Source organism: Staurois parvus, unplaced genomic scaffold (genome assembly GCF_062004578.1).
Source record: "Staurois parvus isolate SC_StPar_1 unplaced genomic scaffold, SC_StPar_1.0 ptg001247l, whole genome shotgun sequence".
Taxonomy (NCBI): domain Eukaryota; kingdom Metazoa; phylum Chordata; class Amphibia; order Anura; family Ranidae; genus Staurois; species Staurois parvus.
Window position 1 is genome coordinate 22,463 of NW_028319043.1, and position 16,846 is coordinate 39,308.

The 16,846-nt window shown below is 49.7% G+C and overlaps 1 protein-coding gene across 1 annotated transcript in view; it reads right to left on the reverse strand.

Moving 5' to 3' along the window:
• The window catches only part of LOC149437902 (protein mono-ADP-ribosyltransferase PARP9-like), a 58,603-nt gene that overhangs the window by 6,099 nt on the left and 35,658 nt on the right, over window positions 1-16,846 (reverse strand). The window contains exons 4-7 of the mRNA XM_089660491.1: window positions 14,916-15,131; window positions 12,379-12,445; window positions 4,982-5,539; window positions 1,024-1,166 (exon numbers count right to left, since the gene is read on the reverse strand). Of these exons, the coding sequence (XP_089516617.1) occupies window positions 1,024-1,166; window positions 4,982-5,539; window positions 12,379-12,445; window positions 14,916-15,131 (984 nt within the window). The remainder of the gene's footprint in view (window positions 1-1,023; window positions 1,167-4,981; window positions 5,540-12,378; window positions 12,446-14,915; window positions 15,132-16,846) is intronic.

Below are 16,846 nucleotides of genomic sequence, written 5' to 3' on the forward strand. Positions count from 1 at the left end.
GGTTCCAGACCAACAAGATGGACGTTATGGAGTGGCCAGCCCAATCCCCGGATCTTCATCCAATAGAAAACTTGTGGGGTGACATCAAAAATGCCGTTTCTGAGGCCAAACCAAGAAATAGAGAAGAACTGTGGAATGTGGTCCAATCATCCTGGGCTGGAATACCTGATCACAGGGGCCAGAAGTTGGGGGACTCCATGCAACACAGATGTACAGCAGTTCTCAGAAACAGTGCGACTACAACCAAATATTCATGAAGTCATTCAAAGGAAAGCAAAATCTTCAAACATTTCTCAGTTTATATAGTGAATGTTTGAGTTTGTAAAGAAGAATACAAACACGGCCATTTTTTTTGAACCGTCTAATATTCACTTTTCTTCCATTTTTTTAGAGGAACAACACAAATTTGATGTATTTTTCTTCATGTTGTGATTTGGAATAGAATGTGTCGTGTTCCCAATGCATTTGTGTGGATGGAAATAAAAGGATTAGAAGGATTTGCAGCTTTAGTCACTTTTTTAAACACACTGATATTATTTTGAACACAACTGTACATATATATATATATACACACACACACACATACATACAGTATCTCCCAGAAGTGAGCCCCCCCTCACATTTGTTTCAATATTTGATGTGACAACACTGAAGAAATGACACTTTGCTACAATGTGACGTAGTCAGTGTACAGTTTGTATAACATGTAAATTTGCTGTCCCCTCAAAATAACTCAACACACCGCCATTAATGTCTAAACCGCCGGCAACAGAAGTGACTCCACCCCTAAGTGACAAGGTCCAAATTGGGTCCAATGTCAATATTTTGTGTGGCCGCCATTATTTTCCAGCACTGCCTTAACCCTCTTGGGCATGGTGGTCACCAGAGCTTCACAGGTTGCCACTGGAGTGCACACACACTTTTTTTTTTGGGGGGGGGGGTAAAATTAAGATTTATAATACCTCCAACAGCTTAGTGAATTGAATGGCTGCCAAATAAATTACAATCTATTCATTGTATTACCTTGACCAGCGTAAGTTTGTCTTTGTTAAATTTATTAACCAGGTCCTGGAACTCCTGACGGCCGGTATCCATTGGAGTAACCTGCGCGAGCCAGTGGTCAGGATGGCTCTTCTGCTGGACATTCTTGGAGCCGTTACATAAAGCTACGGAAAGAGAAGCCAAAGTCCAGGTATATGCCAATCATAGATAGAGGTCACTGTGTCCAGCACTCTCAGTGAGACCTTGGACTCTCCCCTCTCCCACACACATGAAAGTCACGTCTCTTTAGGAATAACCCCAACCTCCCCATGCACCTCTAGATCGCCTCCCAGAATACTTTCTCCCATCTCATCTTCCAGGACACCCCCTGAGATATAGGCACCTCCTCCAGCAGGCGCGGTACATTTTTTGCACCCCGTTCATGTAGTCAGAAACCACTTTTATTATTTCCTGTGACATCCCCGGGTTATACAATTCTTCCAAGGGCCGCTGCTGGAATCAGAAGGATGCCCGAGGTCAGTTCCCATTGACGTACGCACTCCCTTCCCCAGAACTACATCTTCCGAGAGCCCTTCTCCTACAGGCAGTGGGATTATTGAGAGGAGAGGGGGAGGTGCTGAAGATATAAACAAGGAAGGGTTCTGTAGTCCAGCTGACAACCCCGCTTGGGATTTTAGTGCAGCAGGGGCAGTGTTGTCAGCCAGGAAGAAAGCAGCTCTTAGGCTCCATGCACACTAGGAGCTGAAGCAAAACACTGAATTAAAAAAAAAAAACATTAATCTTGGAACTTTCCAGCATTTTTCCATTTTTGTGCCGGCACTTAGCTGGTTGTTAAGGAGCAGGCTGACGAGCCGGCCGCTCACATCCTTAACAACCCATCATTCATCAGCTGTCAGTGAAGTTCCCCACCAACAGCTGAATGTAAACAAAAGATTAGCTGGCATTTAACATTTAAGAGAAACCCAGCCTCACTCATGAGGAATGCCACTGACCTGGGGAAAAAAAAAAAAGTCCACACCCAACACTGGCTCCTGCTGTCTGACGGTTCTGCCGCCTCCCAAGGATTGACGCTGGGTTTACTTAGGGCATTATTATTATTATTTTTTAAATAAAAAGGACTGTTTCTGTTTTTATGTATTTGTTATCCTTTTTCTGGTGAATGAATAGGGGGAACAATGTACACCATACTCATTCACATGGGGGGCTGTCAAAAGGGGGCTTCCAGATTCCAATAAACCCCCCACCCGTAGACCCCCACAGCCACCAGCCAGGGGTGTGAGGGAAGAGGCCATTGTCCCCATCAACACCCCCCCCCCCCTTGTTAAGGGTATGTGGCCTGCCAGGCTGCATGCTCAGATAACGGTCTGTGTGACAGGAGTGACTTTGGGTGGGGGGCCCATGGAACCCAGCTCACTTTGGAGAGGTGGGGAGACCCCTGTCTCAGCTCCCCATATCCCTCTTATGTGTAAGTCACCCTGTGCCTGTTAGGGGTACAGGGTGGAATGTCCTGATATTGTGTAGACATGTCTAGGAGATAGGTGGGGTGGGGGGTTGTGGATTGTTTGGTTTTATGTGATTGCATCCCATTGTTCTATTGTGTGTTTGGCTTGGGAGCAAACTATTATGGGATGTATGTGTTTAAGTGTATTAACTTAGTGGGGGGTGTCTCCAGCAGCCCTCCCTTCTGATGAGACTGTCTGCTGGTGTGTCTCTTGTTACTATATGTAGATTGCCCCGCCCTGTGTCATTATGCAGGGAGGGGGGATTGTCCCCTGAGTGTATATATCTTGTATCTGTGTTCAAACTAGTCTACCTTCTGGATTACTTCAAGATTGGTGTTGTCTAGTCTTGTATGGTCAGCTGTGGTGTCTGTTGTCGGTGTTTAGACGGGGAAGTGGTAGTCTAACGGAAGTACTCAAGGGGTCGGTTCCGTTACAGTCTGGTCTGGATTTTTTTTTACACCTTATTTTGAGGGGGGGGGGGTGTTAATTTTGGCATGGGGTTCCCCTTAAGGTCCAAACCAGACCCAAAGGGCCTGCTATGGATGGGGTGGGGGGGCCATGCTATTTTTCTCAAATTGGACTTGCCGGCACTGCTTTTGTTTCGCTGTCAGTTGTCGAGTCATCGAATGTTGGGGATGTGGCAGCCAGCCTGCTCCTTAGCAACCAGCTATTCACAAAGAAAAAGGAAGAAAAAAAAATGCTGGAACTGGTGTTTAGAAATGTTCATTGTTTTTTTTTCTGCTGGCAAATAACTCCTAAAAACACAAAAACACACAAAAAAGGTTTTTTTTTGCTGCTTCTAGACCAGCAATGGGCAAACTACGGCCCGGCGGACCTTTTAATCCGGCCCGTGGAGCTCGATACTGTCAGGATGGCTGTCAGGATGTGTGTAGGCGGGGCAGCGTGACGAACGCGAGGGGAGCTAGGCTCCTCTCACAGTCCGCCCTGAAGACCGGTGTAGCATGAAAATCTGTCTCCTATGAGGATCTGTCCCCCTCGACGTATCTGCGCATGTGCTGGAGATCGCCGATCGGCTGCTAATGCCTGAAACTGGCACATGCGCAGATACGTCGAGGGGGACAGATCCTCATAGGAGACAGATTTTCATGCTACACCGGAACGGCGCGGGAACACGGCGAGAGGAACGCGCGGAGCAAAGGTAAGTGAATTGACACAGGGGGGACTTGGGAACTTAATATGGGGGATGAATTACTATATGGGGGATGAATTACTATGGGGGATGAATTACTATGGGGGATGAATTACTATATGGGGGGTGAATTACTATATGGGGCGTGAATTACTATATGGGGGATGAATTACTATAGGGGGGATGAATTACTATAGGGGGGATGAATTAATATGGGGGATGAATTACTATATGGGGGATGAATTACTATATGGGGGATGAATTACTATGGGGGATGAATTACTATGGGGGATGAATTACTATATGGGGGATGTATTACTATATGGGGGATGAATTACTATGGGGGATGAATTACTATAGAGGGGATGAATTACTATGGGGGATGAATTACTATATGGGGGATGAATTACTGTATGGGGGATTAATTACTATGCTTACTATGGGGGAATATTACTATACTTACTGTGGATGACACATACACATCATTCATCTCCTCTTGGTCCGGCCCCCGGGTCCAATATATGAACCCATTGCGGCCCTCAAGTCAAAAAGTTTGCCCACCCCTGTTCTAGACGCTGAAGCTTCAAACTGCTTCTAGCCTAGGATAGTGTGCATGGACACACAGGGCACGCCGTCCATTGAGAGCGCAGTGTGCATACGCTGGTGACATCACCGGCGCTTCTACAGGAGATATCTCCTAAACAGTGTATGTTTAATGGTGACCAATTAAAAACTTACCTGTAGGTAAAGATACAAAATCGGCTTTACTTCCGCTTTGAACTAGTGTGCATGGAGCCGTACAGTATTCTTCGGAGACATGGGGAAATGTCCGATATCGCAGGACTTACAGAATAGATTGGTTTCTTCTTATGCCCAGACATGCACTTTAATTCTTTCTACCCGAAAAGTTCTCCGAATTATCCTGATCATCTGATGCTTGGAGGCCATCACTGCTCTCCTCCTCGGAACCGTCACGTGTCCCAACCATCAGACCGCTCCAATCTGCTGCACTATGTGGATTCAGCTTGGAGTTGGAGGTTCAAGGCTTCCTAGGAGGAGAGAATGATGACTCCGCCATCAAGAATGATTGCTCAGCGGAGTGCGCACCTTATTTAGCAGTTCTGATGTGTCTGTTGGGAACACAGCAGGTCTGGAAATATTTAGAAAGCCTCACTGCCCATCATTCTAGGTGAGTCCTCTGCCTATCCATGGACACCCTCAGCCTGGAGAACATATCTAGATGAAGGATTAGGAGACAACACTACGATCCTCACTCTAGCTCTTGTCCCCAACACAGTGGTCTAGTAAAATGTATTGCTGTACTTACTCCGCCTCTGCAGCCGAAATGCTCCACCCTTCCCCTCCGCCATGAGGTTCTTAATAAGGATTGAATGACACGGCTCGGACTTCAGCTTGATGTCACTTTGGGTCACAAAGGCCTTCTCCAGCTCTCGGTTGGCTTTGGCTGGATATCTCCAAACTCCAATATCATTTTCATAGAGCCAAACCACAGCCTCCTCCATCAGCTCCTCCTCCAGAGTCACAGAGTACTTCTTCTGTACATCCAAGAGGAGTCGCTCTGCCTGTATGACTGCTTTGACCTTGTCCCGCGGGAGACCATCGATCTCTAGAAATGACATCCCATTACTCAGCTTCTCCTCAATGAGGACATCTGGGAAATCAGGAGATGAGAGGATATCGTGTTCCTCTTGTCCAAATTGAAAGACGAGGTTGTTTTGTATGGAGACGGCTTGAGAGTAGAGAACATTGTTCAGCCAGGCCTCGGCTTCCTCAGCATCTTCATCACTTGTTGCATTAATGATCACACATGGGACTTCTGACCCACGGGAATTAGAGGATGTGCCACTGATATCAGGTGTGGGATCTGTAGGAGGAAACAACAATGTAACGGCTACAGAGAGGGATCATAGGGAACTTTATATTGCTACAGCAACCAATCAGATTCCAACTGTAATCACTGCAGACTAGCACTGGGAATGAAACAAGGTTTCTGATTGGATGCTTAAGTTTCTGCCAATACACTTACATAAACCCTCGTGATTTCCTCCACAACAGATGGATTGTGAATAGCTGGTTGTTAACAACGAAGACTCGGGAATCTCTGCTGACAGCAGAATGTAAGCAAAGAGCACAGCATGGGGTTCCCCCTCCGGTCCTTACCAGGCCCTTTGGGTCTGGTATGTTTTTTGAGGGGAAGCTTACACCACAATGAAAAAAAACAAACAAAAACAAACTGTGGGGTCGCCCCCATAATCCAATCCAGACCCTTATCCGAGCATGCAGCCTGACAGGCAAGGAAGGAAGGGGGGGGGGGGGGTTGAAATGATCAAACTTTGGTCCTTTTTTTTTTTTTTTTTTTTAATAAACACCCAAAAAACCAAGACAATGTTCCCCGAAGTAAATCCAGAGTCAGTCATGATGAATGCTGGCTGTGTACCTGAAAAACCAAAAAGAAGGTCCACACGTGACGTTTGCGTCCCTCCCAGTGACAGCTCCAGGTCCCACCAATGGAGAGCAGGTGACCCCACCCCTTTATTGATCATCACTGGCCACCCACTGACTGACAGCTCCGGGGAGGGGTCACTTTCACTGGTTACTCCACCCTTTGTTTATTTACCATCGATGGGAACCGGGAACTGCCGCTGGGAGGCAAGCGTTGCATGCGTACCTTTTTCGGCCAGCGGTCAGCATTCATCAGGACTGATGCTGGATTTACTTCAGAGGGCTTCATTTACTTCATTGTTTTTGTTTTTTAATTAAAGGATTTGTCAAAAACGTCTGTTGTTTTTATTTACTTTTCATACTTTTTTTGGTGAAGGAGTAGGGGTACCTCCTACTCATTCAAATGGGGCGAGGGTGGTTCAGGATCTGGGGGCCCTCTTGCTAAAACAAAGCACCCCCACCCCATGTTGAGGGCATGTGGCCTGGTATGGTTACGGTGTGGGGGCAGCTGGCTTGTCCCCCCCCCCTTTCCTGGCGTACTGGGCTGCATGCTCAGATAAGGGTGTAGTATGGATTTGTGGGGGGAATTTTGCTGTGGGATTCCCCTCAAAATCCACACCAGACACGGACCAGCGGAAGGGGCAGAGACACAAACTACTGGAGGGGAACTCTCCCCATTGTGGGAGGGGCAGAGACACCAACTACTTGGGAAATCTCCCCATTGTGGGAGGGGCAGAGACCCCAACTACATGGGAAATCTTCCCATTGTGGGAGGGGCAGAGACACCAACTACTGTGTTCATTCATGACTGAAGCATTCTAAACTCTGTTTTCTTCGGGGGGAAGGGGGGAGGCTGTCAGGTTGGCTGTACGGGGCCCTGTGGTTTCTTACAGCAGCCCTGCATGCAGCAGGAGGGTGTGCTTAGCCTCCTCCCCTCCAGAAGACTCCTGGGATGTAGGACATTATTTGCCTAGGCAAGAAACCAGGAAGTAACTGAAGAAATGTAACAAAAATTGTTTAAAACACATGAATATGATATACAGTGAAGGAAATGTGTATTTGCTCCCCGGCTCATGCTGAATGTTCGCCCCTCACACAGAAACGATCGGTCTAACAATGGAATGTTCGCCCCTCACACAGAAACGATCAGTCTAACAATGGAATGTTCGCCCCTCACACAGAAACGATCGGTCTAACAATGGAATGTTCGCCCCTCACACAGAAACGATCGGTCTAACAATGGAATGTTCGCCCCTCACACAGAAACGATCGGTCTAACAATGGAATGTTCGCCCCTCACACAGAAACGATCGGTCTAACAATGGAATGTTCGCCCCTCACACAGAAACGATCGGTCTAACAATGGAATGTTCGCCCCTCACACAGAAATGATCGGTCTAACAATGGAATGTTCGGTGTAACACTGAGAGACAGAATACAACAACAAATTCAGCAGAAATGCGTCTAACAAATGATGACTGATCTGCATGTTCATGAGGGAAAGAAGGATTTGATCCCCTTCACAAAACATGACTTAGTACTTGGTGGCCAATCCCTTGTTGGCCATCACAGAGGACAGACGTTTCCTGGAGTTGGCCCCCAGGTTCGCACACATCTCAGGAGGGATTTTGGCCCACTCCTCTTGGCAGATCCTCTCCAAGTCATTAAGGTTTGGTGGCTGACATTTGGCAACTCAAACTTTCAGCTCCCTCCACAGAATTTCCATCAGATGAAGGTGTGGAGACTGGCTAGGCCACTCCAGGACCTTAATGTGCTTCTTCTTGAGCCGCTCCTTTGTTGCCTTGGCCGTGTGTTTTGGGTCATTGTCATGCTGGAACACCCATCCACCACCCATTTTCAATGCCCTGGCTGAGGGAAGAAGGTTCTCACCCAAGATTTGATGGCACATTGCCCCGTCCATCGTCCCTTTGATGCGGTGCAGTTGTCCTGTCCTCTTAGCAGAAAAACACCCCCAAAGCAGAATGTTTCCACCACCATGTTTCACAGTTGGGATGGTGTTCTTGGGGTCATAGGCAGCATTCCTCCTCCTCCAAACACGGTGAGTTGAGTTGATGCCAAAGAGCTGGATTTTGGTCTCCTCTGACCACAACACTTCCCACCAGTCCTCCTCTGTATCATTCAGATGTTCAGTGGCAGACTTCAGACGGGCCTGGACATGTGCTTTCTTGAGCAGAGGGACCTTGCGGCACTGCAGGATTTCAGTCCTTGTCTGCGTAGTGTGTTACCAATTGTTTTCTTGGTGACTGTGGTCCCAGCTGCCTGGAGATCATTGACAAGATCCTCACGTGTAGTTCTGGGATGATTCCTCACTGTTCTCATGATCATTGACACTCCACGAGGTGAGATCTTGCATGGTGCACCAGACCTAGGGAGACTGACACTTGTTTTGTGTTTCTTCCATTTGTGAATGATTGCACCAACTGTTGTCACCTTCTCACCAAGCTGCTTGGCCATAGTTTGGTAGCCCAGTCCAGCCTTGTGTAGGTCTACCATCTTGTCCCTGACCTCCTTGGACAGCTCTTTGGTCTTTGCCATGGTGGAGAGTTTGGAATCTGATGGTTTGATTGCTCCTGTGGACAGGTGTCTTTTATACAGGTAACACAATGAGATTATTATTATACAGTATTTATAAAGCGCCAGTAGTTCGCTCAGCGCTGTACATTACAAAGGGGGACAGAACATGTGACAGAACAATACCAATACAATGTGATACATGAGGGGATCGAGGGCCCTGCTCTTTCGAGCTTACAATCTAGGAGGGAGGGGATGGTGGTACAGGAGGAGATAGCTGTGGGGGATGGAGTGGTAGGAAGAGTGGAAGAGGTCGGTAAGTTAGCGGGGGGTGGGGTAGGCTTCCCTGAAGAGATGGGTTTTCAGGGTGCGCCTAAAGGAGAGGAGAGTAGGTGATAATCTGATGGGGCAGGGAGTTCCAGAGGATGGGTGACACCCTGGAGAAGTCCTGGAGGCGGGCATAGGAGGAGACCAGGGAACTAGAGAGAAGGAGGTCTTGTGAGGAGCGGAGTGTGCGTGTTGGGCGGTACTTGGATATTAGGTCAGTGATGTAGTTCAGGGCAGTATGGTGGACGGCTTTGTACGTCAGTGTTAGGATTTTGAATTTGATCCATTGCGCAATCGGAAGCCAGTGGAGGGATTGGCAGAGGGGGGTGGAGGACACTGAGTGGAGGCCAGTGGAGGGATTGGCAGAGGGGGGTGGAGGACACTGACTGGAGGCCAGTGGAGGGATTGGCAGAGGGGGGTGGAGGACACTGAGTGGAGGGATTGGCAGAGGGGGGTGGCGGAGATGGAGCGGTTGGAAAGGTGGATGAGTCTGGCAGCCGTATTCAGGATGGACTGAAGTGGGGCTAGTCAGCGGTGAGGCAGGCCAGTGAGGAGGGAGTTGCAGTAGTCGAGTCGTGATATGATGAGGGAGTGGATGAGCTGTTTAGTGGTTTCTGGGGTTAGGAACGTGCGGATTTTGGCGATGTTGTGGAGGTGGAGTCTACATGTTGCGGAGGTGGAGTCTGCATGTTGCGGAGGTGGAGTCTGCATGTTGCGGAGGTGGAGTCGCACGAGTTTGTTAAAGATTGGACTTGGGGCTGGAAGGATAGGTTGGAGTCCAGAATGACACCAAGTACTCTGGCCTGCAGGGCGGGTTTGATGGTGGCGTTGTTGGACATGATTCAGAAGTCAATGGGGGGTGGGGTCCGGGCTGGGGGGGAAGACAAGAAACTCGGTTTTGGAGAGGTTCAGTTTAAGGAAGTGGAGCGACATCCAGTCTGATATGTCGCTCAGTAGGTATTTGATTCGGGCGGAGACTGAGGGGGTGAGGTGGGGGGTTGAGAGATAGATTTGTGTGTCGTCGGCATAGAGGTGGTAGTTGAAGCCGTGAGAGTGTATGAGTTGGCCAAGGGAGGAGGTGTAGATGGAGAAGAGAAGGGGCCCGAGGACGGAGCCTTGAGGGACCCCAACAGAGAGGGGGAGTGAGGGGGAGGTGGTAGCATTATAGGTAACGCTGAAGGAGCGTTGTGACAGGTAGGATGAGAGCCAGGAGAGGGCGGAATCTCTGAGGCCGAGGGAGTGTAGTTTAGTAAGGAGGAGGGGGTGGTGGACTGTGTCGAAGGCCGCAGAGAGGTCAAGGTGTAGGAGCACTGAGTAGTGGCCATTAGCTTTGGCAGTTAGCAGGTCGTTGGAGAGTTTGAGTAAGGCAGTTTCGGTGGAGTGTAGGGGACGGAAGCCGGACTTTAGGGGATTGAGGAGGTTGTTGTCGTTGAGGTGAGAGCTTAGGCGGGTGTAGACGAGGCGCTCGAGGAGTTTGGATATGAATGGGAGCAGGGAGATGGGTCTGAGGTTGTTCGGGTCATTGGGGTCCAGGGAGGGCTTTTTAAGTATGGGGATGATGTGTGCATGTTTCAAAGGGGAGCGGAAAGTGCCGGAGGAGAGGGAGAGATTAAAGATGTGGGTGAGGGAGCGTAGGATGGAGGGGGAAGGAGGTTGTAAAAGTTGTGAGGGGACAGGGTCGAGGGGGCAGGTGGTGAGGCGGGCATCAGAGAGGATCTTGGAGACTTCCTCGATGGTAGTAAGGTCAAAGGTGCGGAGTGTTGGGGGGGCTTCAGTATGAGGAATGTAGGGTGGGGTGGAAGTGGAGGTCAGAGCAGTGGTGGGGCCGTGGGAGAGGGGTGATGATGGGGTAGCTGAGGGAGAGGGAAGGGGGTTGGAGGGAGTTTGAGCAGCGACGAAGTCCCTGTGGGTTATGTCGAGGGGGAGGGGGGATGAGGGGGTAGCTGTGTGAGAGGGGACGGGTTGAGAGGGCGTGTGAGTTGCGGCAACGTCCCTGCGAATTGTGTCAATCTTGTTTTTGAAGTGATTGGCAATCTCAAGGGCAGTGAGTGAGGTGCTGGGTGGAGGTGGGGGTGGTGAGAGTAGAGAGTTGAAGGTGGAGAAGAGTCAGTGAGGATTGGAGGAGAGGGCCTTGATGAGGGTCAGGAAGTAGGCTTGTTTGGCAGCATGGAGGGAGGAGGTGTAGGTGTGGAAGGCAGATTTGTATCGGGTGAAGGCTTGTTGGGATTTGGTTTGGCGCCATAGTCGCTCCAGGGCACGACTGCGTCGTTTGAGGGTTTTGGTGTGATCAGTCTGCCAGGGCTGGAGCGGTCGGGGTCTGATGTTGCGTGTGGTTAAAGGTGGGATGAGGCCGGGTTGCTGAGGTTGACAGGGATGTTGAAATCCCCAAGGATGATGGTGGGTAGCTCAGAGGAGAGGAAGAAGGGTAGCCAGGAGGTGAAGTCATCCAGGAAGCGGGGTATGGATCCAGGAGGCCGGTATATCACAGCAATCTTCAGGGGGGTTGGGGAGAATAGTCGGACGCAGTGGGCCTCGAAGGAGGAGAAGGATAGGGAGGGGAGTTTGGGAGGACTCGGAAGGTGCTCTGCGGTGACAGGAGCAGACCAACCCCACCACCTTTGCGACCGTTAGGCCTGGGTGAGTGGGTCCAGGTGAGACCTCCGTAGGAGAGTGCAGCAGGGGAGGCAGAGTCAGTGGGCTGGATCCAGGTTTCTGGGATCGCTAGGAGACTGCCTCTAATCTCAGCTTGTTACCTGTATGAGAGACACCTGGGAGCCAGAAATCCTGCTGAATGATAGGGGATCAAATCCTTCTTTCCCTCATGAACATGCAGATCCGTCATCATTTGTTAGACGCATTTCTGCTGAATTTGTTGTTGTATTCTGTCTCTCAGTGTTACACCGAACATTCCATTGTTAGACCGATCATTTCTGTGTGAGGGGCGAACATTCCATTGTTAGACCGATCGTTTCTGTGTGAGGGGCGAACATTCCATTGTTAGACCGATCGTTTCTGTGTGAGGGGCGAACATTCCATTGTTAGACCGATCGTTTCTGTGTGAGGGGCGAACATTCCATTGTTAGACCGATCATTTCTGTGTGAGGGGCGAACATTCCATTGTTAGACCGATCATTTCTGTGTGAGGGGCGAACATTCCATTGTTAGACCGATCATTTCTGTGTGAGGGGCGAACGTTCAGGATCAGCAGGGGGGCAAATACACATTTCCTGCACTGTACTTTGCACTCTATTCTTGCATCATACGGGTACAAAATAATTCACGATGATTGAGAGACGTCCCCCTTTAATAACAATGATAATGGCTTTGTGTTGCAGCCAATAACAGGAGCACCAAGTAAAGTTCACAGTCAGAGCAAAAAACAAAAAAAGTCCCAGCTCTCACCTCTCCCCTCCACAGGGCGGTCAGGATTCATGGGGGTGCGATAAACGCTCAACAGAGTCTGAAAAGCCTTCAAAAGTCACAAAATAAAAAACTTTGTAACATTTATTTAAACATCACAAAATTAATATAAAGTTATGAAATCATTAAATGGGTAACTCCACTTTTCGCAAAAAAAAAAAAAAAATAATCTAACGTATACAATTGCGGCACAAGTCATATTGTAATTGAATGTTAAAAAAACGACTTTTCCCTTTCAATCTGCAGCCGCTGTCATTGTCTGTAAGATACAACATGGCCGCCTAGAGGAGCTCTGTACACAGAACACCGCACCGGAAATGTCATCTCCTGGTTATACGATTGGCTCACTGATTTTCCCAGAAGTCTCCACTAAGTTACAAATCAGATTTTGGGCATCCCCTGCAACAAAAATGTAATTTCTGCTGAGATACTCTCAAAAGGAAATCCCATTTAAAAAAGGTATGCAGACCCTGCCACTTTCCTCAGTCCTGCGGGTTCTGTCTGTGAATGCATTTTCAATGCACCAATAACGTCCTCCTACTGACAGGTAATGGGCAAAATATTCTATTATTTCCACTTCCTTTACTATGTAAATACAGTATTTTCTATATTCAAAATATCAACGATCTGCAAACACTTCCCCCCATATTTCCCCCCACTGCACCCCTGAACCTGGATTCTTCATTTTCTGAACCCACCAATGACATTTCTGGGGCTGCTTACTTTACTTTCAATAAAAAAAAAAAAAAAAAAAAAAAAAAAAAATGTCCGACCCCAGAAGTCAGAAAAACCAAAAGGTTGCCAAAAAACTCCCAAATTTCACGGATACGGTGAATGCAGGGTCCGGGGAGAGCAGATATAGTGAATGCGGGGTCCGGGGAGAGCGGATACAGTGAATGCGGGGTCCGGGGAGAGCGGATACAGTGAATGCGGGGTCCGGGGAGAGCGGATACAGTGAATGCGGGGTCCGGGGAGAGCGGATACTGTGAATGCGGGGTCCGGGGAGAGCGGATACAGTGAATGCAGGGTCCGGGGAGAGCGGATACAGTGAATGCAGGGTCCGGGGAGAGCGGATACAGTGAATGCAGGGTCCGGGGAGAGCGGATACAGTGAATGCGGGGTCCGGGGAGAGCGGATACAGTGAATGCGGGGTCCGGGGAGAGCGGATACTGTGAATGCGGGGTCCGGGGAGAGCGGATATAGTGAATGCGGGGTCCGGGGAGAGCGGATATAGTGAATGCGGGGTCCGGGGAGAGCGGATATAGTGAATGCGGGGTCCGGGGAGAGCGGATATAGTGAATGCGGGGTCCGGGGAGAGCGGATACGGTGAATGCGGGGTCCGGGGAGAGCGGATACGGTGAATGCGGGGTCCGGGGAGAGCGGATACGGTGAATGCGGGGTCCGGGGAGAGCGGATACGGTGAATGCGGGGTCCGGGGAGAGCAGATACGGTGAATGTGGGGTCCGGGGAGAGCGGATACGGTGAATGCGGGGTCCAGGGAGAGCGGATACGGTGAATGCGGGGTCCGGGGAGAGCGGATACGGTGAATGCGGGGTCCAGGGAGAGCGGATACGGTGAATGCGGGGTCCGGGGAGAGCGGATACGGTGAATGCGGGGTCCGGGGAGAGCGGATACGGTGAATGCGGGGTCCGGGGAGAGCGGATACGGTGAATGCAGGGTCCGGGGAGAGCGGATACAGTGAATGCAGGGTCCGGGGAGAGCGGATACAGTGAATGCGGGGTCCGGGGAGAGCGGATATAGGGAATGCGGGGTCCGGGGAGAGCGGATACAGTGAATGCGGGGTCCGGGGAGAGGATATAGGGAATGCGGGGTCCGGGGAGAGCGGATATAGGGAATGCGGGGTCCGGGGAGAGCGGATACAGTGAATGCGGGGTCCGGGGAGGCGATCAATAGGGCTTCACCACAATGAGTGAAATGCTTGACTCGCAGTTGCATGTGGCCCGGCAAAGTAATAATGCTGCAGGGGCGGACTGACCATTTGGAAACTCGGGCACTTCCAGGGGGCCAGGGGTCAGTAGGGGGCCCCATGAGATGCCCCTGGTACCTTTTTCATAGGCATTTTTGAGTTTGGGCAAGAACACAGGGGCCCCATGATCCCCTATTGCCCGGGGACCCCATAAGTTGTCAGTCCACCCCTGGAATGCTGTTCAGCCAAAAAAAAAAAACCACACACAGGCACCAGAAGTTAGTAATAGCACTTTCTGAACGCCTGAGAGCTCCTGCCAGATCACATTCTGAACAGCAATCCACAGCAGATTGCTTTTCAGAGGACACCAAGCATCTCTGTCACCTGTGTGGTTATGATCCTCTCTAGCTGTTACACACAATGCAGTTTGATGTACCTCCACTCTCTATAGGCCCAGACAAGGATTGGGATCGAGCCGCTTTTACACTTTTGCAGCTCAGAAACAGATGTAAATTCTAACTAGAGATCATCTGTCAGCAGATTTTCATCCTGGGTGGAGTTCCCCTTTAATGGAAGCCGTTGTCTAACCTACCTGGTAGGTGTCCCTGTCAGAGGGGTGAATGACGAAATACACGTCCATCTGGCCCGGGTTCTCTCTGGCGAAGCGTAGCACAGCCTCCGTCATGACTTTAGCCACATCGGGTTTGAAGAGGCCAATATTTCCCGTCCCCAGCGCAGGAAAAGAGATGGTGCGTTTGTTATATGCGTGTGCGTTTTGCAGGCATTCCTTGGTCACATGGTGTAAAACCTGCAACAAGACGGGTTATGATAGAAGAGATATGGAGCCGACATCCAAATACAACAGAAAGCCGTCAATGATGAAGAATGGAGACAACACAAGAGATGTCCAAAGAGCCAATATATAGACAGCAGAGATGTGCTGGAACCAGAGCAATCCATAACAAATGACCTGCAACCCCACCATCACCGACTCATGAAAGGTGGAATCTACTTCCCAAACTTCACCACCATCTGACTGCAGGAAACTCCTCTACTGAGTCCACTGAGGGACACAGGAATCCGAGACCATCGGGTTAGACTGCCACCTACAGGAGGATTGGATATTGGCAAAAAAAAAATTAAATTGTAAGCCATCTCCCCTATTACCCCTCAACTATCCAGCATGGCTCTGAGACTTGTGTCTCCCGGAGGACTCCAAAAATCCTATTTTCTTTCTCATCCATTGAGGGACATGACTCAGATACAGTTGAGGTGTCCAGAAACAGGCCAAGTGGTCAATGGGAAGGCACAGAGAATCAACCTGATGCTCAAGATGGGGAAGACGGTGCTCAGCGTACAGGAGGTCACTGCCAGAGGAAAAAGGACTCCACATGGAGGGGAATATCGAACCTGAAGAAGCTAACCAATCAGAACCCACCAAAACAGGTTGTTGGACGGCAACATGATTTTAGCTCAGACATTTATGGATTTTTACTGCCCGGTTAACGAAGTGCCATTTGGCTTGTTGGAATCTGCGGCTACTGACTCGGCTTGTTCCTGGAACCGTCTTCCCTGCCTGTTTCCCGATATGACCTCGGCTTGGCTAACGGATATTTTCACTTGCTCTCCTGTGTATGATCTCAGCTATCCATCGGCTCTAATCCCCACCCGGCATCCGACCCTGGCTCTGACCAGACTACTCTGCTGTCCTCTGCTACTTTGAAGGCCTGCTATCTCTCACGGGAACCACCCGTCTGCAGACACCATTCTAGTGAATCAGCTGTGCTCCTGGGTGTACCTCTGACAAGCATCCTCAGTCAGATCATCTCTACAAGAACTCCTGCAGGCGACTGTCACAAGTTCATCCCACCGCTGCCACCAACCTGTCAAGGGTCACCCGCACGCCACGCCTACAGCGACTAGCTAACCGAGGCACGCACGTGCGGCTGTGACTTGGGGTAAGAGGGAATAAAGGGGACTCAACTTTGATATACTTCCACAGCCTGCACTACCTCTGTCCACCACCGGAGGGAGACTCCACTCCAATCCAGCTGGCTGACCACACACTGGCAAATACAAATCTTACATACAATCTGGTGCACTGATTAGAGCTGAGGAGCAGCTTAGCAATCACACCCTTCTAGAGTCCCTCCAGCTATCCTACAGCTTGAACCCCGGTGTTATCACCCTTCCACTGTCCTCACCCCCCTGCACCAGACACACCACAAAAGGTAGCCTGCCACCAACCAACAGTTTATTCGCAGAACGGTCTGCTGGGCCACCACACACACGTCTGGCCGATCTGTTACCTTTTACAACCTGCACGCAATCTGCCCACATACAGAGCAATTGCATACAGATTGGCAATGAGCTTGACCAAGCGCATAAAGGCACTAAAATACAATCCAATCTAATCTCTCTGGAGATATGAGCCCGAGCTTCAATACACAGAAGTCACTTATTAATGTTAAGATTTAATATCCCAAAAGTGGGCGGGGCATAAAATATGTACAAAATATAAAG